The sequence below is a fragment of the Prunus mume genome, linkage group LG5 (genome assembly GCF_029339155.1).
Source record: "Prunus mume cultivar Tortuosa linkage group LG5, ASM2933915v1, whole genome shotgun sequence".
In the NCBI taxonomy this organism is placed as follows: domain Eukaryota; kingdom Viridiplantae; phylum Streptophyta; class Magnoliopsida; order Rosales; family Rosaceae; genus Prunus; species Prunus mume.
In genome coordinates this window covers 20,249,317-20,275,642 of record NC_142702.1, presented here as the reverse complement: position 1 = coordinate 20,275,642, position 26,326 = coordinate 20,249,317, and the positions used below count along the sequence as shown (strand labels likewise).

Here is a 26,326-nt window from a genome sequence, read left to right as displayed (position 1 = left end):
GGAATCTCTAAATTTATCCATCCAAATAGAATCTTATTGATGTTGTCTTTTTAACTTTGCACCTGGGAATTTTTTTTCCTTTTTGGTATAAATTTTTTTTTTTTTTTGGTTGCCTTTTAGCTATATAAAATGTGAACCTACGATCTGTATGTGCTCTCCGATTGCGTGTCTGTGTTTCCACCTTCATTTTAATTATACGCGATTTCCAGGTCGTTTCCTAGAAATTTCATTTTTTTCTTTTTCATTGTATAAATAAAGTACTTTAGAAAGAAAAAAAAATTGTGTATGGAAAGTCAAAAAAAAAAATGTGTCTTGGCGGAGAGGGCTGTTCTTCTTCAGACGCTGGATGGAAGGGTAGTTTAGTCCAAATACTCACGTGGGACTTTGAGCGTTCTATATATACCAAGATTGTGTTTGGAAAGTCAAAGAATAAAAAAAGTGCTGAGAGGGCTCTTCTTCTTCACAAGTCGGATGGAAGGGTAGTTTAGTCCAACTACTCACTTGGGACTTTGAGCGTTCTATATATATGATAGAAAGAGTAGGTTATTGATGAAAATATTCCCTCAACTATTGTTCCAGTATCATTTTAGTTCACTAACTAAAATTTTCATTTAAACCGTCCTTCAACTCTTCATTTGGTATCAAGATGATCCTACCGTCAAAGTCTGTTAATTTTATTGTTAAATTGAGAGGTAAAATCCTCCATATACAATCACCAAACTTATTCCCCATCTCACAACTTCAACCCATATATCAACCTCTCTCACGACTCCAACCCAATATCAATTGGATCGGATTGAAAAAATCACAATCCAATCTATATTGGATTGGATGCGGATTGACAAAATTGTATTGGTTTTGAATCGACGTACACCCTTACTATAGTGAATAGGTTAACAAATTGTGGGTGGGTTGACCTTTTGGGATTTTACCTGTTAGGATTTGGGAGTGTTTTGTAAACTTCCATGCAACAAGATATATTTATATGGGTTAATTACATTTTTGGTCATTAGGGTTTAGCTAGGAATCAAATTTGGTCTCTGTGATTTTATTTTATTTTTTATTTCATCACTGCATTTGCAGTTGATAACAAATTCAATCCAATGCCACAATTTTGTCCATTTTTAAATTGAAAAATATTTAATGTTTAGTTAAAAATAATTAACTTATATATGAAATTTTTTATTAAAAAATGGTATATATCTAAAAAAGCTATATTTCATAATCCTCATGCCTAAGAAAAAAAGAAATAGTCATTGTGGTCAATCTCTTTGTCCTTTTACTTTCATTTATTTTTATAATACTCCATTTACTTAAGTTTACAATGTAATAAGGAAGTACCCCCAATTTGGATTTAAATAAAAATCCTAGAAAATCAAATTCCCACCAAATCAAACTATGAAAAATTGATTTTAGTACAAAATACGATTTAGGCTAAAAATGATGGCTCATTAAGTTAACATATATTTCATACTAAAATCCCATAAAATCAAATTTTCTTATTTGATGTGTAAGGAATAAAAGCCGCAAAAAATTATCTTGAGAAAATGATTGTTTATTTTTCATACTTAGTCAAAAAATTTACATAAAACAATTTTTCATGTATGATATGAATGCATGAAGGTACTTGAAGTCAATCTAGGTAAAAAGCCTTAGATGTTCAATCCATAAAAAAAATTTAGCTTTTCAAAATTGCACATCCGCTAAAAATTCCTAGATCCGTAAGTGGTTACAAGTCTTCACGATAAGCGATATATGTGTGCAATTGTATAGTCAATATTAAAATATATTTGAGTCAAGTCTTATGAGGGTAGTTAGGTCTTTTACTTATCTAAGGCATCTTTATATGCCTATATATTATAAACGTATCGCAGCTTTGTTTTATTGATTTGATTTGTGAATATATTGGCATTCTTTGCGTCTGCTTGAATTGTTCAGAGTACGTTTTTGTTTGTCACTCGTTACAGCTCTTCATGCAGCTAAATGCATAACTTCTGGGAAGTTAAAACCCCTTCCTGCCCAACAGCAAAAACCCCCCTTCACCCACCACCAGCGTGCTTAAGTTATGGTCAAATGTGCTTAAAACCCCTTCACCCACCACCATGCAGCAAAAACCCCCTAGTTCCGGGAATTTAGAATATGTGGTGAACAAAGAGAAGTCGGAGTTTAAATAGAAAAACTTCGGAAATAAAGGCAGGGTTGAGAATGCGCACCAGGGCACAGGGGCTAAGGGAAAGTGCAACATACCCGTTTGTATTGTAAGTTTGTCTTTTCTCTTCAGCCGTTAGTGTTCTCACCTGTGGCAGAAATCGTAATTTTGGGCCGACATGTGTAAACAAGTAAGGGTAGAAAATCGTAATTTTGTAGTTGGTACCAAAGGAAATTTTTAGCACTTTCGAGGAATTGTTGGTCCACGGCCCCACCGGGTGGCTTACTGATAACGGAGCAAAAGTTAAAAACAACCAAAAGCATTGGCTTGGCACCTGACCAAAAAAAACAACCACCGAAAAGCATTGTCATCAATCGTGCCGGGTGCCATGTCATCTTTGGTCCTTACCAAAAAGAAAATAGGCCCTTACCAAAAAGAAAATCGTGCCTTATCATAAAGAAAATAGGCCCTTACCAAAAAGAAAATCGTGCCTTATCATAAAGAAAATAGGCCCTTACCAAAAAGAAAATGGTGCCTGGGTTTGGCGCTTGTGCTCGTCCGTGTTGACAACTTGGAGCCATGGTAATGTTAAATAGCGCCCTAAGCTTTGAATCTTGCCAAACCCACCCAAAGAAAAATTTCTCCTCCCCACTCCAAGCCAAACATGGCAATATATCATTTTTCTTATGTGAGGATGATTAATTTTCAGTTTGTGAATCACCAGCAGTTGTTGATCAACTACTTTCCAGCACAACAAACCAACCCTATGAATACGATCCACCATTGCATCTTTGCCTTCACCATTCCCACAACCATGACGCTGGTCCAGCTGCGATTTCCAGACCAACTTCTCTTCCACACCAACCCTATACTCATGCTGCTTATGTTGTGTAGCGTCATTGCTTATTCCTTGGCCTTCAGTCTCGAGCTGCTCGGCAGGGGCACTCCCCATGCTGACGTAGTGCGCCCTCGCAATTGGTCCATTGCGTCTGGCTCGCTCTCTCTCGCTTCACTCTTGAGCCTTCTCTTGTCTCCACCCTCCTCCTGGCCCTGGCTGCCTCCCCTTTTGTGCTCACCCTGCTGCTTTTCGCCCCCAAACTGGTGGCTCTTGTGCCTCAACTCCTTTCTCTGTTTCGCAGCCGCCACCGCCGCCGGCCAACAACTCTATTACCACTCTAAGCAGCAAAAATAGGATAGACGGTGTTGTGTGTAACGATGACTAGAATATTTTAGTTTATTTATTTTAAGAAGAAAAAGATGGTGTTATAAAAGAAGAGAGAAAGAAAGATATTATAGTTTATTGTTATGTACTTCTAAATCTGTCTTTCCTGTGCAATTTTCTGTAATTGCCCTATATTTATGTAATGAAAGTTCGTCTTTGTCTCAGCAAAGACAAAAAGGCTGTTTTGTTTTTCCTTTGTTACTTTTTGTTTTTGTTGTGGTCGAATGATTTATTTGTTTTTTTGTTTTTGTTTTTGTTTTTCTGTTGTTGAAGAATTATAGACTATAGTTAATCTCAAGAGACTTAAAATTTTACGAAGTGAATGTCTCCTAAACGCACAATTTCATTCCGTTTAAACAAAGCCAAAACGACCCATCAATATATTCAGAGGCAACTGCAACAACGGCCCATTTATTTATTACAAATTTATAAATAAACTCAATTTTAGATATGTATTTATAAAAAAATCTAAGTACTATTTAAATATAGAAACACACTCAAAATTAACCCCAAAGTCAACTTTTTGGGTGTGTTTATAAATGGGTTTTGAGTGTGTGTAATGATGAGTTTTGAGTGTGTTTATATGTTTAAATAGTGCTTGAGTTTTTTTATAATTTAACTCCCATTTTGAGTGTTTTAGTGAAACACCCTTTATTTATTGGCAAACTCAGCAAAAAGTAAAAGGACAAAATGGTCCCTCTTTCTGCTCCGGCCACTTTCCTCAAGTCTTGTGTCAAAACTCTCAGGAACGGAACATGTCACCTAATCTGGTCACTCTTATGCCCACAAGGTGCTTCCCTCTCCTCATTCCCTTCAATTTATATTCTTTTTTTGGTTCAAATTTTTTTATTTTTGATTTTTGATTTTTTCACGAGGGATTCAAAGATGGGATGTCTCGAATTTGAACCTAGGATTTGAAACGTTGAGGCTTTCTTCAGGTATTTCTGTATTCTCGAGAGGTTTGAAGCTGGGTTTGCAGGCTTGGTGTTCTTCAAATGTTCTGCCATTCAGGGTTCTTTAGTGTAAGAATATTGGGATTCAAACTAGTTTCTTTACTTTATAAGCCATTTCACTTCCAATCTAATAGGGACTGAAAACTGGAGGAATTTCTCCTTTCTAATCACTTATTTGCTGCAGGCTTATGATTATATATCACCAGTTTTGTACTTCTCTGTTTGGTAGAGATGAATATTATGCTCAGCTAGCTTGATAACTCTGAGACCACCTTTTTCCATTTGCCTAGGTTATTGTCTAAAGTTGAAGTTTTTAACCTGAATTCACCAAATCTTGATAGATCCCTGTTCTTTTTCTTTGTTTTTAAATTGTTAGTGTAACATGATGTGCTTCAAAAGCTTACCCTGGACTGAGTTTGAGCCGCAATTAGTTCAGCTACCATACGTTCATTGCGCATGACATGTAGTTATATCCCTTTTATAACTTTGAAAACTTTACCAGTGTGACACAATTGCTTGCAATTGCAATTTTTAAATACTTTGAAACTCATTGTTTTTTAGAAGTGTACTTTGAAGCTGAGCTGGTACAATTCATAATGCTTAGATGTATAGTACCCTGCCTGCAGTATGATGCCATTTTCAGGCCTCAGATTTGAACACTTCTGGGATCCTTTGCCATATATGAGGATTCCTCATACTACTTCTTTTATCATCAAATATATATATGTGAGCCTTTATAGCTGCAATCTCAACTTTTTGTGCTTTCTTCCTGGTGCGTGGATTTTTGAAAATGGGCAAAACATTCCATCAGAGAAACCATTTAATATCATATTGAAATTCAAACTCAGAGTGGTATACTATACTGTGATGCATTACTTTGAAGATGTCAAAGAAAAATGAAAACTCGATTGCCATCAGCGGGCAGCACGAATGTCCTGATGTCTTGAGTTATTTTGAATCTTCCATCAACCTAGCAAGATAATTGGTTGAACTTCATTCTGGAAAATGATCCGGGATATGTTCTTGTATGCACAATTTGTTTCCTGGAAAGCTTCACTAACAGATATACTGAGAGTAAATGTTGTCCTTATTTGGTCGAGACTTTTGATTCCAATGAGTATATGCATAACACTGGCTACCTTTAGGATTTTTTGGAAGAACCTTTATATGCCCTTTCAGGATCCACTGTGCCCATTCATGTTAGGTGGCGACGAGAAGCTTGGGTGACCTGCGGGTGTTCTTCATCTTGATGATGCCCATCCTGATATCTATAGCGCCTTTGAAGGTAATGAATATTCACATGCAGGTAAATTCTTATCTGTAAATACACTTTCCCACTTAATTAGGAAATGAGAAGTAGTCCAAATTGATGAAATGAGATTATTCACAACCTTGTGATTTCTTTTTTAGTTTTGCACAACCTGGCTATCTATATGTACTTTTGCTGATTTTCTGTAAGCATCTCATTGGATTTTGACATCACTTGTGGGAAATTTTGTAAATATTCTCAGCTGATGATATTCACACTTTTGTCTCTGCATTTAAAGATTAGAATCTTTCAGCGCGAGGCAGAGTGCTTCATGAACAGTATTCAATTGAACACAGTCCTATGATTTGTGGATGAGATTTTACAAGCATTTTCGGCTTTGGTGTGTCTAATCTTGGCTTCAAGTATGGTTATCCCAACAATCTATCAGTCATAATATTTATAATGAAGAGAGTAGCCAGAGTTGGCAATGAGGAGGAGCCAAAGATGGCAATGAATCGTTTTGGTCATGTGAGGATGATTCATTTTCAGAGTAATACTAATAATATTTTCATGAATCATCATCTGCACTTGTTGATCAACTACTTTCCGGCACAACAAACCAACCCTATGATCCACCATCGCATTTTTGGCTTCACCATTCCCACAGCCATGATGCTGGTCCAGGTGTGATTTCCAGACCAACATCTCTTCCAAACCAACCCTATACTCATGCTGCTTATGCTGTGTAGCATCCGCCTATTCCTTGGCCTTCAGCCTCGAACTGCTCCTCCTCAGTCTCAATGGCAGGGCCATTCATGCGCACAATAGGTCCATTGCGTCTGGCTCACTCTCACTTGCGTCACTCTTGGGCCTTCTCTTGTCTCCACCCTCCTCCTGGCCCTAGCTGCTCACCTTGCTGGCTTTCGCCCCCAAACTGGTGCCTCTTGTGCCTCAACTCCTTTCTCTGTTTCCCTACTGCCGCCATGTGAGGAGGCCAGCCACAGAATTGCCACTCGAAGCAGCAATTGTAGGTCCCGCTATATATAAAAAATAGAAGAAAGGGGTGTTTTGTTTAACCATCCTGAGTAGTCTGTTTTTGGGGCTTTGGGACCCCCCAATTTACCAAAAATGAAAAGAAAAGGGTGTTTTGTTTTGCCCTTTCTTCCATTTGAAAATAATTATAGTTTATTTCATTACTTTTTTATTTGTTTTGTTTCTTTTGGTCGAATGACTTATTTGTTTATTGGTAATGTGAATGTTGAGGTGGTGAAGTGAAGGTTTGGAGAGGAGTGAGAGCCGAGGGAGAGACGAAGGCAAAGGCAAAGGCATTCCTTTTCAGATATCAGATAATGTGGAAAAGTTTGCTGCGGATCTTTTGTGTTGCCACCTTACACAGCAACGTCGTATTCAACTCCGTTCACCAAAAACAAAGTTAGAGCATGTTTGTTGGTATGCTTCTTAAATAGTCTCTCTGTGGTTGGCCAAAGTCATCATGAAACCCTTGCTTTGAACATAAATAGCATCGTTGTCAAATATTATTTTTTTGCATCTTTTCGAATATTATTTGTTGCATAAGAGTTCATTGATTATATGCTTCAACTTCATTACACACCTCCATTCCCTTTCTTAATTCATGACTTTTGAATAACTTTTCCTCTTTATTTGTTTTTTTTTTCTTTTGGCAGTCAGATTCCATTCTCCAAATAAAAAAACTACCAAATAATCATGGTTTCTATTTCATATAGCAAGACAATAAAATTTAAAAGGAATAAAATAACCAAACAGAGGAGGCATGAAAGTAATCTTAAACCCCCAAAAAAATCAATAGCATAACCACTAATAACTCTAAAGTTAGGGAAATCTCAATCACAAGCCACTCTGCACAATCACAAGAATAAAGTATATTGAACATTTAAAAAATAAATATCCACAGAAAGTTAACATAGACCGAAAATTGGAGGAATTTCTCCTTTTAAATTATAATATCACCAATTTTGTACTTCTCTGTTTTGGTAGAGATGAATATTATGCTCAGCTTATTTGATAACTATGAGACCACCTTTGCCATTTGACTAGGTTATTTTCTGAAGTTTAATTTTTAAACCTGAATTCACCCAATTTTGATAGATTCCCCTTCGCCAGTGGCAGACATCGTAATTTTGTTGCAGCGCCATGGGTTAACAAGTATAGGTTAATCGTAATTTTGTAGCGGCGACATGGGTTAACGAGTAAGTATTTACAAGAGAGTCTCCAAATTTTAGCTAAATTTTAGTTAAAATAGCTAGAAAATCATTATAACAAATTACTTAAAAGTAGTTTCCTTCAACAATGTTCTCTACTTTGGCTTATCTCTAATATTTAATTATTTCTCTTTCATCCTCTCTAAATTAAAAGTTTATTAAAAAATCAAAAAAGTAAGAGGTGAGAGTGTTGTGTGCCTAGGGAGAGAGAAAAGGAAGAAATAGAGAACCCTCAATTTCTCCCTCCTCCTCTCTAAATGTAGAGGGCCACCAAACTTAAATAGGGAGTTCTCCAGAATAAAGAGCCAAATAACAAGTCTATAGGAGCTGCGTTTTGCCCTCATTCTAGCCAAAATGACTAAGGATAAGAGTATAGCAACTCTGCGAGAGATGGTCTAGGGCTAGGGTGTTCAACAGCCAAAACAAAATCATGGTAATCCAGTGGCGGAGATCGTAATTTTGTGTCGGCAACATGGGTTAACAAGTATAGGGGTGGGGTCAAAAGCCAGGACGGTAATGTAATGTTAAATAGCGCCCTCGGCGCTTTGAATCTTGCCACACCCACCCAAAGAAAAATTTCTCAGCCCGACTCCAGCGCAGTTGGGAGGAGCCAAACATGGCAATGAATCATATTTCTTATGTGAGGATGATTAATTTTCAGTTCGTGAATCATCAGCAGTTGTTGATCAACCATGACGCTGTTCCAGACCAAAATCTCTTCCACACCAATCCTATACCCATGAGTCATGCTGCTTATGCTGTGTCTAGTCATTACCTATTCTTTGGCAGAAAGTGCAATTGCATTACATAACTTACAATTACGTGCTAAAAACGATAGTTTTGGAGTAATTCATCATTGTGGTTAACTCGATGCTACCACCATTTCTACGAGATTACCTATCGCAGGAAGTGATTTTTCGAGATTAATGAAATAAAAGGATAAATCCTTTGCACATTTGGGGTACTAAATCCTTAAATTCCTTAATTTCTAAATCCAGAAATTTTAGAAAGAAATGGAATAAAAAAAATCAAATGAAAAGAAGAAGAATACCAGGCATAACATACATCTTATTTCCAAATGAATCTCTAAGCACTTCTGTAATGCATTAAGAGAAAGTAGTACAATCCTCTCCAAACAGTAATACATAAAGAAGCGTAACAAGACCTACATCTAGTACTCCTAATCCAAGCCTTCCTCCATCATCCATGTAAATAAATCAAAATGACAAAGAAAGAAAGCTAAGATTATAAACAAAAAATATATACAAATAAAATTAGGTGCAAGAAAAGGTAACAAATTTTTCATAGTAAACCTTCGAAAGGAGTATAAAAAAGACCATAGAGAACCTGCAAAAGGACAAAAAACTAATAGAAAAAACTCGAACCTGCAAAAGGAACCTACTCAATCCATGGTTGTTGCTTTTAAATCAGGAAATCCATCCCTACTATATGGCACTTTTTGGGAACAACATATGGTGCATAACTATTTTCTCAAGTCCTCACTATATGGCACTTTATGGGAACAATGGTTGTTGTTCATTAAAGGCAGAAGACATCAGAGTAAGAAATAAATAAACCTTCACAATTGAAAATCACCCTCAGGATGTTACTCCGAAATTACTTGATTACAAGATGTGGATGAAGCGTTTGTGAATTGTTACATGAAAGAGTATCACTTGCGTACTCAAACCTTTTTCAAACATCCTACACATATCATGCATTTATCTGATACATCTCACATGGGAAAGAATGAACTCATTATAACACAATAGATTTCTACATGCCCATCCATGGAAACTATCCAACACCAATCCGGACTATCTGTTTATATCGCACTTGTGATACAGTTTTTTGAAATCAAGAGCACGCAAACATTACTTAATTGTCAACTCCAAATAAAAGAAAATCATAGAGCGTTTCGGTACACCATCCACTAGAAGATCTGTAGATTGATAAATTAACTGTCCACAAATGCCAAAACATCATGTAAGACCTAATATATTGTTAAAAAAATAATTGATGCTGACTTAAATAATTAAAAAGGTTTTACTAGTCACTTGTAGGTGCCAAACTCGTAGAGGGAATGACCAAATTGAGAGCATGGAAATTAAAGCACTCAACAACTTGAGTTGTGTTTTCACTAGGCGACAATAGATGTTTAATACCATAATTGAAGAAAACTATGAGCTTTAAGAAGTGAGCAAGAGAAAAAATAGAAGTAATCTTACACTGTCTTGAACCATATCCTGCCTTGCCCACCACAGAAAAGCACCCACACCAACAATTGGTACAAGCACTGCAAGGAGCTGGATGTGAAAAGGCATTAATTTCATTAGAGATATAATCCTACATGCTGAGATCAGAGTAAAAAATAAAAATGATTATATTAGACAAAAAAATAGTATAAAACTACCAGTTTTTTTTAAAGAAATGTAAAGGAACTAAGACTTGTGAGAAGAACCCCAAATCAGTTGCTAAATGAAAGAGAGTACTCAAATGGAAACAATTGCATCCAAAATCCAACCAATCTGCCCAGTAAATGAAAGATAAGTCAATCCAATAGCCAAAGCTAAATTACCCAGAACTCTAGCAGTAGCTTCATCATCTTTCCCACCACCACCTCCACCACCATTAAACCCAAACCCCTGATTGGACCTCACCACAACCTCTCTTTCCTTCTTCTTTTTCTCTAACTGGTATCTCAAAACAAAGATTTCAATGTAACAAAAATGCTTGAATCAGCTAACGAGTGCTTGCATATATCATGCATGATCCTAATTTTGCTGTTAACTGCCAAAGAATTCGACCACACTCTCTAGGTAAACCTATGAAGTTTACAAACTCATTCTTCACCCTTGTTTTCGCAAGTTTTTCTACCACTCTCTAGCAAGCAAATTCTTTTAAAAGATCAAGGAAACCCTGTTTCTTAACTGCACTTTTCCTGAATCGTTAGCCAGAGCAACCTATAGCAGTTACAACAATCACAGCAACCAATGTCAATCAAAGCAAACAATACCAATCGCGAACATCACATTTGAACCATACACTTACAGATTAAGCAATAGCAGCTGTGAAATGGTAACGGCAACCCAAGATCACTGAGCTCCATCGTGAGGTCACTGATCTCCATCCCGGATAAACGAACAACAACCATTGTGTTAGGAAGCTCTTCCCTCATAACATCCATCAGCTTTTCAAGTGATTGAATTGGTCTCTTGAAAGCCTTTAAAAAAACCACATTGGAAATTCACCTTCCTAAAAACGATTGCACAAGAAAAACATACCCAATTTCCAATTGCCAATGCTAATTAAAATCATGGAGTATTCAAGATTACAAACCTGAAGCGTGGTGATTGCAGAGCAGAAGAGCCACGTCGCAGACACCGCAGCCTATTAGAAAAAAACCAAAAACAAAACTTGACTCAATAACAGAAACATACCACCAATTTCTGTAATTTTTTCAAAAAAGGTTAGCTGCGATTGTTGGGCTTTGTTTTCAGAATACCCTGATGAAAAAACAGACTTTAAAGAACCTAATTTCCAAAGCATATTAAGCTTCAATCAGAAACAGAAATATTCATCCGAAAGCATAAAAAGTATATCAAAAAAGAGAGAGAGAGAGTTAAAGCCCAAGCAACGACATTGAGCAAGACGATGTGGCGGTGGGTGAGGTTCCATTCAGAGAGCTGAAGAAGTGAAGCCGACGGTAATGGAGACCCCACACTGAAGAGATGAAGACAGTGAATAGTGGTGGAATTTGGGTTGGGCTGAGCAGGTATGACCCATCCTTTGCCTCGCCGCGAGCAAATTAGAAGACGCTCCATGCCCATTCCGCCTCCGAATCTCTAAAAAATTTCAACTCAAATCATTCTCCCTAATTTATCATAAATGCTTTATTTCTTTTTGTCATAAATACTTTACTTTTTTTTAACTTTAATTCCTGATGTGCAATAAAATGTTCATATTCAAATACTAAATATTCTCAAATAATAAACTACAAAAACAATTCTATGATTTCTGTGTTTTGCAAACCTACAGGGAAAAGAACTAAAAAAGAATGGTGTTTGTGTGCTGCTAAATGTCCATGGTGAAAAGAATCGAAAAAAAAAATTAGTTGCTTGTGCTTTGCCAAGCACCAACAGCAAAAGGAATAGAAAAGATGGTGCATGACATAGGTTAGAAAGGTGATTAAAAATATAAAATACAGAAAAAAAATTTGATGGAATTAAAGACATCATTAAATAAATGTTTAAAGAAATATAATAACATTTAATTATAGGAAGTCACTATGAGTTCTTTCTCTCTCCTCAGATTTAGAAGCTCCTAGAGATCTCTCTATTTTAATAGTTGGACAGGGAGCATGATTGGAGGTGGGTTTTTTCAATTCCTCCTTAAATTTTAGTTAAGGAGGTGGTTTAGAGAGTTTATTGCGAATGCTCTTAGAAGATGCTCCGTGGCGCATCGGATTTGCGGAATCGTTTTTTGGGTTTCCTTAGTCACGTGTCACTAACATTTCTTTAATTAGAAGGGGCTAAACTGTTCTTCAGTGTCATTCAATCTCAACCCTTCCTTTTTTAAATGAACAAAAACATTTATGGTTCTTATTCTACTTATGTCCAATTAAAAGGCACTTGTATATGTCTATGCTTCCAGGAAGATATAACAGAATAGCATCATTCTCATGTTTTTTCGAATGTTATTTATTCATTTGAAAATATATGGGATTAATTCACTGCTTTTCATCCTCCCCAATCACTCTACATACGACGATCTACACCATTTATCTGTGGGAGTGAGTGCGATCCACAGTGTCCAACGGTCTTGATCTACACTGCAGCTGCCTCTAGATAAATGCGGGGCTTTGCAAACAAAGATCTCAACCACTGCGGTAAACCCCAAAGACCTTGACCTTCACATTTTTGTTTTGGTTTTTTTGTGACAAAAGTGAGATGTTCTCATGGTCATTGCCATGTTGACATTTTTATTTGGCTTTGGGTGGCAGGAACCTTCTCATAGTGGCCTGGTATAAGATTTGCTAGTTGTGGGCTTTCGACATAAAAAGGCCTATGCTTGAGATCCACACATTTGGCAGACGAAAAGCAACATCGCATAATCTAATTTCTCGGTAAATACATTACGCGATGTTGCTTTTTCGTTAATAAAAAGCCTACCTAATTATCATCTTCGTCCAGGTCTCCCCAAGCCAAACATGGCAATGAATCATTTTCAGAGTAATGCTAATAATATTTTCGTGAATCATCAGCAGCTGCAGTTGTTGATCAACTACTTTCCAGCACAACAGACCATGCCCGCAGCTTCCACATTTATGATCCACAATGGCATATTTAGCTTCACCATTCCCACAGCCATGACGTTGGTCCAGGTGCGATTTCCAGATCAACTTCTCTTCCAAACCAACCCTATACTCATGCTGCTTATGCTGTGTAGCGTCATTGCCTATTCCTTGGCCTTCAGCCTCGAGCTGCTCCTCAGGGGCACTCCCCATGCTGACGTACTGCGCCCTCGCAATTGGTCCATTGTGTCTGGCTCACTCTCACTCGCTTCACTCTTGGGCCTTCTCTTGTCTCCACCCTCTTCCTGGCCTGGGCTGCCTCTCCTTTTGTGCTTCTTGCTGCTCACCCTCACCCTGGTGCTTTTCGCGCCCAAACTGGTGCCTCTTGTGCCTCAACTCCTTTCTCTGTTTCGCCGCCGCCACCGCCGCCGCGTGAGGAGGCCAACAACACTATTACCACTCTAGGCAGCAAAAGTAGGATAGACGGTGTAATATTCATTTTAAAAAGAAAAAGTAAACCCTGTATTTCCCTGTAGTTCTGATCTGGCTAGAATCCTCCTTATTTATCGGTGTCTTTCCTGTGCAGTTTTCTGTAATTGCCCTATATTTATGTAATGGAAGTTCGTCTTAGTCTCAACAAAGAAAAAAAGGGTGTTTTGTTTTTCCTTTTTTAGTTTTTTTTTTTTCTTGTGGTCGAATGATTTATTTGTTTGTTGGTATTGTCATTATAGACCATAGTTAATCTCAAGAAACTTACAATTTTACAAAGTGAGTGTTTCCTAAACAAAGCCCAAACGACCAATCAATATTTATTGGCAAACTCAGCAAAATGTAAAATAACAAAATGGTCCCTCTTTCTCCTCCAACCCCTTTCCTCAAGTCTTGTGTCGAAACTTTCAGGTCCTCATTCCCTTCAATTTATCTTCTTTTTTTGGGTCAATTTTTTTATTTTTGATTTTTGATTTTTTCACCGGGGATTCAAAGATGGGATGTCTCGAATTTGAAACGTTGAGGCATTCTTCAGGTGTTTCTGTATTCTCCAGAGGTTTGAAGCTGGGTTTGCAGGCTTGGTGTTCTTGAAATGTTCTGCCATTCAGGGTTCTTTAGTGTAAGAATATTGGGATTCAAACTAGTTTCTTTACTTTATAAGCCATTTCACTTCCAATCTAATAGGGACTGAAAACTGGAGGAATTTCTCCTTTCTAATCACTTATTTGCTGCAGGCTTATGATTATATATCACCAGTTTTGTACTTCTCTGTTTGGTAGAGATGAATATTATGCTCAGCTAGCTTGATAACTCTGAGACCACCTTTTGCCATTTGCCTAGGTTATTTTCTAAAGTGCAAGTTTTTAACCTGAATTCACCAAATCTTGATGATCCCTGTTCTTTTTCTTTGTTTTTAAATTGTTAGTGTAACATGATGTGCTTCAATTTATCTTCTTTTTTTGGCTCTAATTTTTTATTTTTTATTTTTGATTTTTTCACGAGGGATTCAAAGATGGGATGTCTCGAATTTGAAACGTTGAGGCATTCTTCAGGTATTTCTGTATTCTCGAGAGGTTTGAAGCTGGGTTTGCAGACTCGGTGTTCTTGAAAAGTTCGTCTTTGTCTCAATGAAAAATAGGTGTTTTGTTTTTCCTTCGTTACTTTTTTTTCTTGTGGTCTAAAGTAAGAGGACAACATGGTCGCTCTCTCTCCTCTAACCACTTTCCTCAAGTCTTGTATAAAAACTTTCAGGAACATGTCACCTAATCTGGTCACTCTTATGCCCACAAGGTGCTTCCCTTCAATTTATCTTCTTTTTTGGGTCAAATTTTTTATTTTTGAACCAGGGATTCAAAGATGGGATGTCTTGAATTTCACTTCCAATCTACTAGTCCTAAATTCTCTGATTTCTTACTTTCTCCATTACTGATACGTGAACATACCCTAATAGGGCTAATAGGGATTACATATTGAGAAAACCCTATTGGAGGCAAGGGTCCATGCCTGTTTCATGTCATGGTTTCTGCATTGTGTTTATATATTATATATATGAACAATCTCTACTAATTCAGTTTACTTGCGATATACCTAACAAGTTAACATAAGCAAATAGCTAACCACATATGAGCGCTGCTTCTTCGATTTTGTTTTTAACATTTATGCAGCCATGATTAAGACTTTAAGCCAAACAATTATATATAATGCTTGTTGTTGATGATGATGACCATTTTTTCTATAATTTTCCCAAAATTACATGTAATGGTGGTGCATGAATTGAAGTCATTGTAACATGATTCTGGCAATGCAGGGGAAAAACTAAATGACCCTCAGGTGCTAACTGATGTCAGTGATGTTCCTGTTCAAATGGAGTCGGAGATGAGAGACTGATGAATGTCATAAATGAGTCTGTCAAGCTTGTGATGGAACAGGTAGGTTATAATTTCTACAAGTTTCCAATTGAAAAAACTGCTGCAACTATTGATCTTAGGGAAAAAGAAAAAAGCAATTTTAGAAGATTTCTGTGGAAAAACTACTACAATTCTACTCTTCTGTTTCCAAACCTCTCCTTGTTCTGTTGGTAGATTAAGTTGGGGGCACTGTTAAATAATTTGGTACACTTAGGGGAAATTTCTCCTTTTTAATCACTTATTTGCTGCAGGCTTATGGTTATATATCACCAGTTTTGTACTTCTCTGTTTTTGTAGAGATGAATATTATGCTCGGCTAGCTTGATAACTCTGAACTCTGAGACCACCTTTTGCCATTTGCCTAGGTTATTTTCTAAAGTGTTTTTTTTAAAAACCTGAATTCACGAAATTTCGATACAACCCTATTCTTTTTCCTTGTTTCTAAATTGTTAGTGCAACTTGATGTGCTTCAAATGCTTACCCTGGACTGAGTTTGAATGTGCTTCAAATTCTTACCCAGGACTGAGTTTGAGCATCAATTAGTTTAACTACAATATGTTCATTGCGCATGACATGTAGTCGTATCCCCTTTATAACCTTGAAAACTTTACCAATGTGTCACAATTGCTTGCAATTTTTACATACTTTGAAACTGATCTTTTTTAGAAGTGTACTTTGAAGCTGAGCTTGTACAATTCATAATGCTTGGATGTATAGTACCCTGCCTGCAGTATGATGCCATTTTCAGGCCTCAGATTTGAACACTTCCAAAAACTTTTCAGAAAACTTCTTTGTGCATTACTGGACTCCGAACTGAGACTCCGTTGTACTGATTACAAGTTATAACTACACTTTTCAGAAATATAAAATTCTTCTCAACAAGATTCTAAATTTGAAATGTTTCCTGAAATAACCATTAGTTCATTGGAATACTGTTGAGTTTGTGTCATTATTCACTGAGAATTGTCATTTTTGTGAAATGTTAAATTCAGTGCAGATGGCGTTTAGCCAATATCTCATAAAGGATTACTTTTGCAAAAGAGAGAGAAATACTTCATCTGTTAAATTGCCGAAGTTGTTAAACTAAAACCTCATGATTTCCTTTCTTTATTTAAGTTTTCAACTGCTATGAAAGTGGAAACTGGTTAGGAGTTACCACTTTGTTGGAGATCCTACTACCAATTTGTTTTGTGCTTTCCTCCTGTTGCATGGATTTTTGAAACTGGGCAAAACATTCCATCAGAGAAACACGGGCACACTTAATATCATATTGAAATTCGAACTCAGAGTGGTATACTATACTGTGATGCATTACTTTGAAGATGTCAAAGAATAATGAAACGTCGGCTGCCATCAGAGGGCAGCACGAATGTCCTGATGTCTCGAGTTATTTTGAATTTTCCATGACCCTAGCAGATATTTTGTTGAACTTCATTCTGGAAAATGATCCGGGATATGTTCTTGTTTGCACAATTTGTTTCCTGGAAAGCGTCACAGATATATTGATGATAAATGTTGTCCTTGTTTGGTCTAGACCTTTCGTTCCAATGAGTATATGCATACACCGGCTACCTTTAGGAATTTTTATTTTATTTTTTATTTTTAGTTACAAGGCAGGCCAAAGCCAGAAAAGAAAAACAATCTAACAAGGCACAGCCCTACTTTGGGCTCTTCCTGGATCATCATCCAGCAACAAGTTTGAGAGGGAGACAGGAGCAAACTCGTATTATGAAGCCCCAAGGAGAACTCATACCCCAAGTTAGCAAGGTGATCAGCTGCTCTGTTTCTCCCCGTACATATGAGAGACAAAAAGGGTGTTTTGTTTTTCCTTTGTTACTTTTTTTTCTTGTGGTCGAATGGTTAATCTCAAGAAACATACAATTTTACAAAGTGAAAGTTTCCTGGAGGCACAATTTCTTGGGGTCTTTATTTGGGGCTCAACCACCATGGGGCCTGTTATATATGCAGCCCAAGACCGAAAAGGCATCCCGAATGGGGCTCTTATTTGAGACAAATAAAAAACAATTTTTTTAAAACAGAAACGGTAAGCACTCAGCCCAACCCAACTTGTGAACACTACCAAAATAAAAAACACACAAAAAACGAAAAACCCGACTTGTGGAGGAGATCTTTAGCCGAAAGGCTTTGCTCTTGAATCCTGTTTTGGTCAAACCAATTTGAAGGTCTTGTAGTTTGTACGAAGGCTCGGAAGTTGGACACGACTTTGGTTTCACAGTCAGATTTTGAACGCCAAAATGGCCTACAAAACAAACAGGCGCTGCTGAGTTACAGGTGCTATTTCCATAGTCCTCGTGCGGTTTCACACAATCAGATTTTGAACGACAATATTTTTAATTGAAAAATATTTAATGTTTAGTTAAAAACAATTAACTTAAATTTGATTTTTTTTAAATTAAAAAATGGTATATATCTAATAGTAGGAATGGGTATATATCTAAAAAAACTATATTTCATAGTCCTCATGCCTTAGCAAAAAAGAAATAGTCCTTGTGGTCAATCTCTTTATCATTTTACTTTAATTTATTTTCGTATTACTCAATTTACTTAAGTTTACAATGTAAATAAGGAAGTACTCTCAATTTGGATTCAAATAAAAATACTAGAAAATCAAATTCCCACCAAATCAAAATATGAAAAATCAGGTTTTAGTACAAAATACAATTTAGGCTAAAAATGATGGCTCATTAAGTCAATATATACTTCATAATAAAATCTCATAAAATCAAGTTTTCTTATTTGATGTGTAAGGAATAAAAGCCGCTAAAAATTATCTTGAGAAAATGATTATTCCGAAAAACAATTTTTCATACTTAGTCAAAAAATTTACATGAAACAATTTTTCATTTATGATATGAATGCATGAAGGGACTTAATGTCAATTTAGATAAAAAAACCTTAGATATTCAATTCACCAAAAGTTTTTAGCCTTTCAAAATTGCACATTTGTTAAATATTCCTAGACCTGTCAATAGTTACAAGTCTTCACGAGTCACAACAAGCGAGATATGTGTGACAATAGTATAGTCAATATTAAAATATATTTGAGTCGTGTCTTTTAAGGTAGTTAGGTCTTTTAGTTATATAGGACAGGCATATAAAGTATATAAATTTATAAATAAACTCAATCCTAGACATGTATTTATAAAAAAACCCAAGCACTATTTAAACATAGAAACACACCCAAAATCAACCCCAAAGTCAACTTTTTGGGTGTGTTTATAAATGGATTTTGAGTGTGTGTAATGATGGGTTTTGGGTGTGTTTATATGTTTAAATAATGCTTGAGTTTTTTTATAATTTCAACCCCCATTTTGGGTGTTTTAGTGAAACTCCCTTTAAAGTAAGCATAACGCATCTTTGTTTTATTGATTTGATTGTGAATATTTTTTCAAATAAATAAATAAAATTAAAAGTATCTTTCCTGGAAGGGCAATCATGCTTTTACAATCGCCTACAATCGTACACTCTACATACGAAAATCTACACCATTTATCTGTTGGAGTGAGTGGGATCCATAATATCCAACGGTCTTGATCTACAGTGAGGTAAACACCGAACTGAAGAGCTTCACATTTTCCAACGAAGACTTGTCTCACGAGTTTTCGACGTGCTTTCTGTTTCCTTCTCCTTTATAAGGAGCGTATCATCGTCGTCCAAGTCACCCCAAGCCAAACATGGCAATGAATCATTTTCAGAGTAATACTAATAATATTTTTGTGAATCAGCATCATCATCAGATGCAGTTTATCACCTACTTTCCTGCACAACAAACCATGCCCTTAGCAAATACTGCTTCCACATTTATGATCTACCATTGCATTTTTGGCTTCACCATTCCCACAGCCATGACGCTGGTCCAGGTGCGATTTCCAGACCAAAATCTCTTCCACACAAACCCTATACTCATGCTGCTTATGCTGTGTAGCGTTGTTACCTATTCCTTGGCCTTCAGCCTCGAGCTGCTTCTCCTCAGTCTTAGGGTCAATGCCAGAGCCACTGCTCATGTTCGCAATTGGTCCATTGCGTCCGGCTCAGTCTCACTTGCTTCAGTCTTGGGCCTTCTCTTGTCTCCACCCTCTTCCTGGCCCTGGCTGCCTCTGCTTCTCTGCTTCTTGCTGCTCACTCTGCTCGCTTTCGCCCTCAAACTGGTTCCTCTTGTGCATCAACTCCTTTCTCGGTTCAGCCGCGCCACCGCAGCAGCCGCCGCTTGAGGAAACCAGCGACAGAATTGCCACTCTAGGCAGCAATTTTTGTAATTGGAAAAAAAAAAAATCCGGAAATTCCCACTGTGCTAGCTGCATGCATGTTTTTGATATTTTCGATTTCTTTTGATATTTATATATATCTAACATTGTACGTAAGTTAATATAATATTAATTTTTGCAAAAGCATACAAAATAGAAAGATTAAAATTTGAAACCCTTTCTCTGAAACTCCAACCGCAAGGAGTGAGAAGCATTCATTGGTCTTTCTTCCTTATACTGTAAGATTTTATTTATCTCAATTTTGTAGAATTATTTATATTATGTGAACAGAACATTGAACTTTCTGCTGTGAAAAGAACAAGACGATTGATACTTTGGTTTCTCGGGCATAAGGAAAACAAAGAAGAAAAAGGAAGAAGAGGAAGAAGAAAGAAGAATCCAACCCAACCTAACCTTCTTCGCGAAGGAACACCGCGGACAGCACCAACCACCAGGTCCAGCGACTCCAGCTTTCTTCTTTTTCTCTGCTGCTCGACGAAATACTCTTTTGTTTTTAATTAACGGGTGAAATGAAACGGTTCGTGTCGTGTAATTCGCGAATTTTAATTGATGATACTTAGGGTTTGATATTTTCACTCATTAACTAAACGGATCTTATCATGTCAACCCACTTTTTTTAACGCGTTAACAAGAACACGACCCCTTTGCCAGGTTATTATAGTTTATTTTAAGAAAAAATAAAGATGAAAGTAAAGAAGAGAGAAGAAAAGGGATGTTTTGTTTTTGCCTTTTTACCATTTGGAAAAAATTATAGCTGCACAACCAGCATTAGACAATTTTACAAAAGATCTCGAGTACGGGTAAATCGAAATAGACTGTTCCAATTCCAAAATCACAATCCATAACAGCAAATCACTCATTAATTTCTCAATTCCAATTCCAATATGTAATTTGCTCATACTAAAAAGGAACATAATAAAAGAGGCCGGCGACAGAATTGCCACTCTAAGCAGCAATCATGGGTCCCCTATGCCCACAAGGTGCTTCCCCTTCCTCAGGATCCCTTCCTCATTCCCTTATATTACTTCTTAACTTTCATGTTAGTTTAATGGATTGTTTTGTATCCGATACAACAACAACAAAAACAAGTGGACCGACCTCAATTATTCTTCTCTCTTTTTTTCTTTTTTTTTTCAAAATTTTGATTTTGATCTTGATTCTTTTTTCCTTTTTTCACTAGGGATTCAAAGATGGGATGTTGCGAAATTGAATCTAGGATTTGAAACAGTGAGGCATATTTCTTCAGGTATTTCTGTATTCTGGAGGGGTTTGAAGCTGGGTTAACAGACTTGGTGTTCTTGCAATGTTCTGCAATTCAGGGTTCTTTAGTTTTATTTTTATTGTTTGCTAATTGCTGGGGTTCTAGTTTACTTTAGTTAATTTGAATTGTGTTAATTTTATTTGGTGGCTGTCTGGAGACGAGAAGAGTACGGGTTTCATAAAGTAACGAACCTAATGTAAGAATATTGGGATTCAAACTAGTTTCTTTACTTTCTGAGGCATTTCAATTCCAATCTAATAGGGATTACATAATGAGAAAACCCTATTGGAGGCAACGCCTGTAAGTATATCAAGGATCCATGCCTGTTTCATGTCATGGTTTGTGTTTATACCTAACAAGTTAACATAAGCAAATAGCTAACCACATATGAGCGCGGAATCTTCAATTTGTTTTTAACATTTATGCAGCCATGATTAAGACTTTAAGCCAAACAATTATATATAATGCTTGTTGTTGTTGATGATGACCATTTTTTCTATAATTTTCCCAAAATTACATGTAATGGTGGTGCATGAATTGAAGTCATTGTAACATGATTCTGGCAATGCAGGGGGAAAACTAAATGACCCTCGGGTGCTAACTGATGTCAGTGATGTTCCTGTTCAAATGGAGTCGAAGATGAGAGACTGATGAATGTCTATAAATGCAGTCTGTCATTAGCTTGTGATGGAACAGGTAGGTTATAATTTCTAAAACAAAACAATGTTTCCAATTTGAAAATAATAATATGTGACTTATTTTCGCTGCATTTTTCGAAGACAAAAATTTATAAACAATAAAAAAAATGTATAATTTAACAAATAAAAAATTCTAATGTTTTTTTTAAGACAAACTATCTTATCTCATTTCTTTTTTCTCTTTCTCTTTGTTTCTTCCTTTCCCAGGCCCGTGCCCTTCTTTTTCCTTTTTTTCTTTCTCTTTTCCTTTTTTCCTCTTCCATTCCTTCCCAACTTTCTTTTTTCTTTCTTCCTTTTTCTCTGTTTTCTCTTCTCTTCTTCTTCCTCTAATGAAAAAGAAATGGTTTAGAACTGATTTTTGTGCTTTGGTGGTGAAAAACTATGGGTCTGGATCGGGAGATGGGTCTGCTGTTTTTTTTTTTTTTTGGGTCTGGTTTGATAAGTAAATCACATCTCAACCTCAATCCGTTGTAATCGTGTTCATGAATGGATAAAATATTTTTAGAATTCCACCGAACAGTTTTTGCCAAAAAACAGGAAATGGAAAACGGGCCGTGAAAACGATACCGTTACAATAATCTCCTTGGGTACACTGTACACTTACAGCCAAGCCCAGTTGACTGAAAACTGGGGGAGTTTTGTACTTGTTTGTTTGGTAGAGATGAATATTATGCTCAGCTAGCTTGATAACTCTGAGACCACCTTTTGCCATTTGCCTAGGTTATTTTCTAAAGTTGAAGTTTTTAACCTGAATTCACCAAATCTTGATAGAATCCCTGTTCTTTTTCATTGTTTCTAAATTGTTAGTGTACATGATGTGCTTCAAAAGCTTACCCTAGACTGAGTTTGAGCAGCAATTAGTTCAACTACAATATGTTCATTGCGCATGACATGTAGTCATATTCCCCTTTATAACCTTGAAAACTTTATCAGTGTGACACAATTACTTGCAATTTTTACATATTTTGAAACTCATTGTTTTTTAGAAAAGTGTAGTTTGAAGCTGAGCTGGTACAATTCATAATGCTTAGATGTATAGTACCCTGCCTGCAGTATGGTGCCATTTTCAGGCCTCAGATTTGAACACTTCAGGGATCCTTTGCCATATATGAGGATTCCTCATAGTACCTCTTTTATCATCAAATATACATATGTGAGCCTTTATAGCTGCAATCTCAACTTTTTGTGCTTTCTTCCTGGTGCATAGATGTTTGAAACGCAAACTCAGAGTGATATTACTTTAAAGATGTCAAAGAAAAATGAGAACTCCGTTGCCATCAGCGGTGTGCTTAAGTTATGGTCAAATGTAATGGCAGCATTATCTACAGACTACAGTCACTCTACATAAGAAGTCAATAGTGGGTCCCGATACATGTAATTCGGACATCCGTAAATTTTTTAATATAACGAATTTGGGTTCAGGTCACTTTCCTTACATCTAATTATTTATTATAGATTCAATGCATGCATTTGTATAAAACAAAACAATGAAAGTCCAAATAAAAAAGTTGTCTAAAATAGAGGCACCCTATAGTGGAAGATGAAAAATAAGGCTCCTGCCAATTCATCGGTTGGAGAAAGTAATAAAAGTTGGGGAAAAATAGTGGTAGTGCGAGCTAGATTCTAAATATTATAGCTGAAAAAGATATGAAATTACATACTGATTTCTAAATTTTATATAAAATCTTTAAAGGAATTCATGAGAATTGGGGCCACGGCCACCTCTGATCTATATATGACTCCGACCCTGAATAGTGGAATATATGCCTAAACGACCCATGAATATTTAGAGGCCCATTTCTCCTTTTCACATGTCTGGAGTCATTTCGAATTTTCCATCAACCTAGCAGATCTTTGGTTGCACTTTATTATACCACAGCTGAAAATAGTTCAAAAGTTTATTAAAGAAAGGAAATACACTATAACATACAATAGAAATGCCACTATGAAGTTTGCCCTTAAATTCTCTTAAAACTTATTAAATTTTAGATCATCTCTAGTAAAATTCCCCAAAAGTTAAATGGTTGGATATGAGAGTATGGATCGCACTCACTCCCACAGATAAATGGTGTAGATCTTCGTATGTATGTAGAGTGATTGGGGAGGATGAAAAGCAGTGATGATTAATCCCATATATTTTCAAAAAAAATAAATAAAATTTGTAAAAGCATGGTTGCTCTTCCAGGACAGTATACGATTGTAGAAGCAATCATGTTAATCCGACGAAGACCTTCACATTTTAATCCAACGAAGACTTGTCTCACATTTGTTCCCAAATCCAAAACCATGAACATGCTTGTTTCCTTTTTCCTTTATAAAACACCTACTCCTCGTCATCCAAGTCTCCCCAAGCCAAACATGGCAATGAATCATTTTCAGAGTAATACTAATAATATTTTCGTGAATCATCAGCAGAACAAACCATGCCCGCAGCTTTCCACATTTATGATCCACCATTGCATTTTTAGCTTCGCCATTCCCACAGCCATGATGCTGGTCCAGGTGCGATTTCCAGACCAACATCTCTTCCACACCAACCCTATACTCATGCTTCTTATGCTGTCTAGTGTCATTACCTATTCCTTGGCCTTCAGCCTCGAGTTGCTTCTCCTCAGTCTCACTGTCAGGGCCAATCCTCATGCTCGCAATTGGTCCATTGCGTCTGGCTCAGTCTCACTTGCTTCAGTCTTGGGCCTTCTCTTGTCTCCACCCTCCTCCTGGCCCTGGCTACCTCTGCTTCTCTGCCTCTTGCTCCTCACTCTGCTGGCTTTCGCCGTCAAACTGGTTCCTCTTGTGCATCAACTCCTTTCTCGGTTCAGATGCCACCACCGCCGCCACCGTGTGTGGAGGGCAGCGACAGAATTGTCACTCTAGGGAGCAATTTTTGTAATTTTAGAGGAATAAATCTGGAAAAAAGTGAGAGGAAAAAAATTCCTGAAATTCCCACTGCGCTGCATGCATGTTTTTGATATTGTTGATTTCTTTTAATATTTATATATCTAACATTAAGTTAATATAATATAAAGGTTTTTTTTAGGGAGTTTCACTAAAACACCCAAAATAGGAGTTGAAATTATAAAAAAACACTCAAGCACTATTTAAACATATAAACACACCCAAAACCCATCATTACACACACTCAAAACCCACACCCCAAAAAGTTGACTTTAGGGTTTATTTTGGGTGTGTTTCTATGTTTAAACAGTGCTTGGGTTTTTTTATAAATACATGTCTAGGATTAGGTTTATTTATAAATTTGTATTTTTTTTTATCACAAATGGTCCCTTAGTAGGTTATAATTTCTAGAAGCTTCCAATTGAAAAAGTAATTTTAGAAGATTTCAGTGGACAAACTATTACAAATCCGCTGTTACTGTTTCCAAAACTCTCCATGTTCTGTTGGTAGAATAAGTTGGGGGCACTGTTAAATAATTTCGTACACTTATAGTCATGACCAGTTGACAGAAAACTGGAGGAATTTCTCCTTTTTAATCGCTTATTTGCTGCAGGCTTATGATTATATATCACCAGTTTTGTACTTGTCTGTTTCGGTAGAGATGAATATTATGCTCAGCTAGCTTGATAACTCTGAGACCACCTTTTGCTATTTGCCTAGGTTATTTTCTAAAGTTTAAGTTTTTAACCTGAATTCACCAAATCTTGATAGATCCCTGTTCTTTTTCATTGTTTCTAAATTGTTAGTGTAACATGATGTGCTTCAAAAGCTTACCCTGGACCGAGTTTGAGCAGCAATTAGTTCAACTACAATATATTCATTGCGCATGACATGTAGTCGTATCCCCTTTATAACCTTGAAAACTTTACCAGTGTGACACAATTGCTTGCAATTTTTGCTTACTTTGAAACTGATCTTTTTAAGAAGTGTACTTTGAAGCTGAGCTGGTACAATTCATAATGCTTAGATGTATAGTACCCTGCCTGCCTGCAGTATGATGTCATTTTCAGACCTCAGATTTGAACACTTCTGAAAACTTTTCAGAAAACTTCATTGTGCATTACTGGACTCCGAACTAAGACTCCATTATACTGATTAAAAGTTAGAACTACACTTTTCATAAATATAAAATTCTTCTCAACAAGATTCTAAATTTTAAATGTTCCTGAAATAATCATTAGTTCATTGGAATACTGTTGAGTTTGCGTCATTATTCACTGAGAATTGTCATTTTTGTGAAATGTTAAATTCAGTGCAGATGGCGTTTAGCCAATATCTCATAAAGGATTACTTTGCGAAAGAGAGAGAAAAATACTTCATCTGTTAAATTGCCGAAGTTGTCAAACTAAAACCTCATGATTTCCTTTCTTTATTGAAGTTTTCAACTGCTATGAAAGTGGAAACTGGTTAGGAGTTACCACTTTGTTGGAGATCCTACCGCCAATTTGTTTTGTGCTTTCCTCCTGGTACATGGATATTTGAAACTGGGCGAAACATTCCATCAGAGAAACATGGGCACACTTACTATCATATTGAAATTCAAACTCAGAGTGTTATACTATACTGTGATGCATTACTTTGAAGATGTCAAAGAAAAATGAAACGTCATCTGCCATCAGCTGGC

General features: G+C 36.5%; 1 protein-coding gene and 1 long non-coding RNA gene across 4 annotated transcripts; one reads left to right on the top strand and one right to left on the bottom strand.

The window, feature by feature from the left end:
- Nucleotides 1-4,024: 4,024 nt before the first annotated feature.
- On the top strand, nucleotides 4,025-15,948 carry LOC103331859 (uncharacterized). The gene is made up of 4 exons (XR_016127132.1): nucleotides 4,025-4,161; nucleotides 4,247-12,701; nucleotides 12,816-14,214; nucleotides 14,608-15,948. It is a non-coding gene; the product is annotated as an uncharacterized LOC103331859 (long non-coding RNA).
- On the bottom strand, nucleotides 9,375-11,643 carry LOC103331858 (uncharacterized). 3 transcript variants are annotated; one of them, XM_008234528.3, is made up of 5 exons: nucleotides 11,455-11,643; nucleotides 11,153-11,203; nucleotides 10,865-11,036; nucleotides 10,042-10,119; nucleotides 9,375-9,774 (listed from the first exon to the last, which is right to left on the bottom strand). In XM_008234528.3, exons 1-5 carry the CDS (start codon nucleotides 11,641-11,643, stop codon nucleotides 9,692-9,694), a joined length of 573 nt encoding a protein of 190 aa, XP_008232750.2. In that variant the 3' UTR covers nucleotides 9,375-9,691. The 3 variants fall into 3 exon arrangements, with proteins under 3 accessions (XP_008232750.2, XP_008232748.2, XP_016649623.2); XM_008234526.3 differs by having other exon boundaries at nucleotides 9,375-10,119; XM_016794137.2 differs by having other exon boundaries at nucleotides 9,375-10,119; nucleotides 11,467-11,643.
- Nucleotides 15,949-26,326: the final 10,378 nt, after the last annotated feature.

Coding starts and splice junctions, on each gene's coding strand:
- LOC103331858 (XM_008234526.3), bottom strand. CDS start 11,643: ATGGGCATGGAGCGTCTTCTAATTTGCTCGCGGCGAGGCAAAGGATGG. Junction 11,037..11,152: donor CTGCAATCACCACGCTTCAG/GTTTGTAATCTT, acceptor GTTTTTTTAAAG/GCTTTCAAGAGACCAATTCA. Junction 10,120..10,864: donor CAGCTGCTATTGCTTAATCT/GTAAGTGTATGG, acceptor TTTCACATCCAG/CTCCTTGCAGTGCTTGTACC.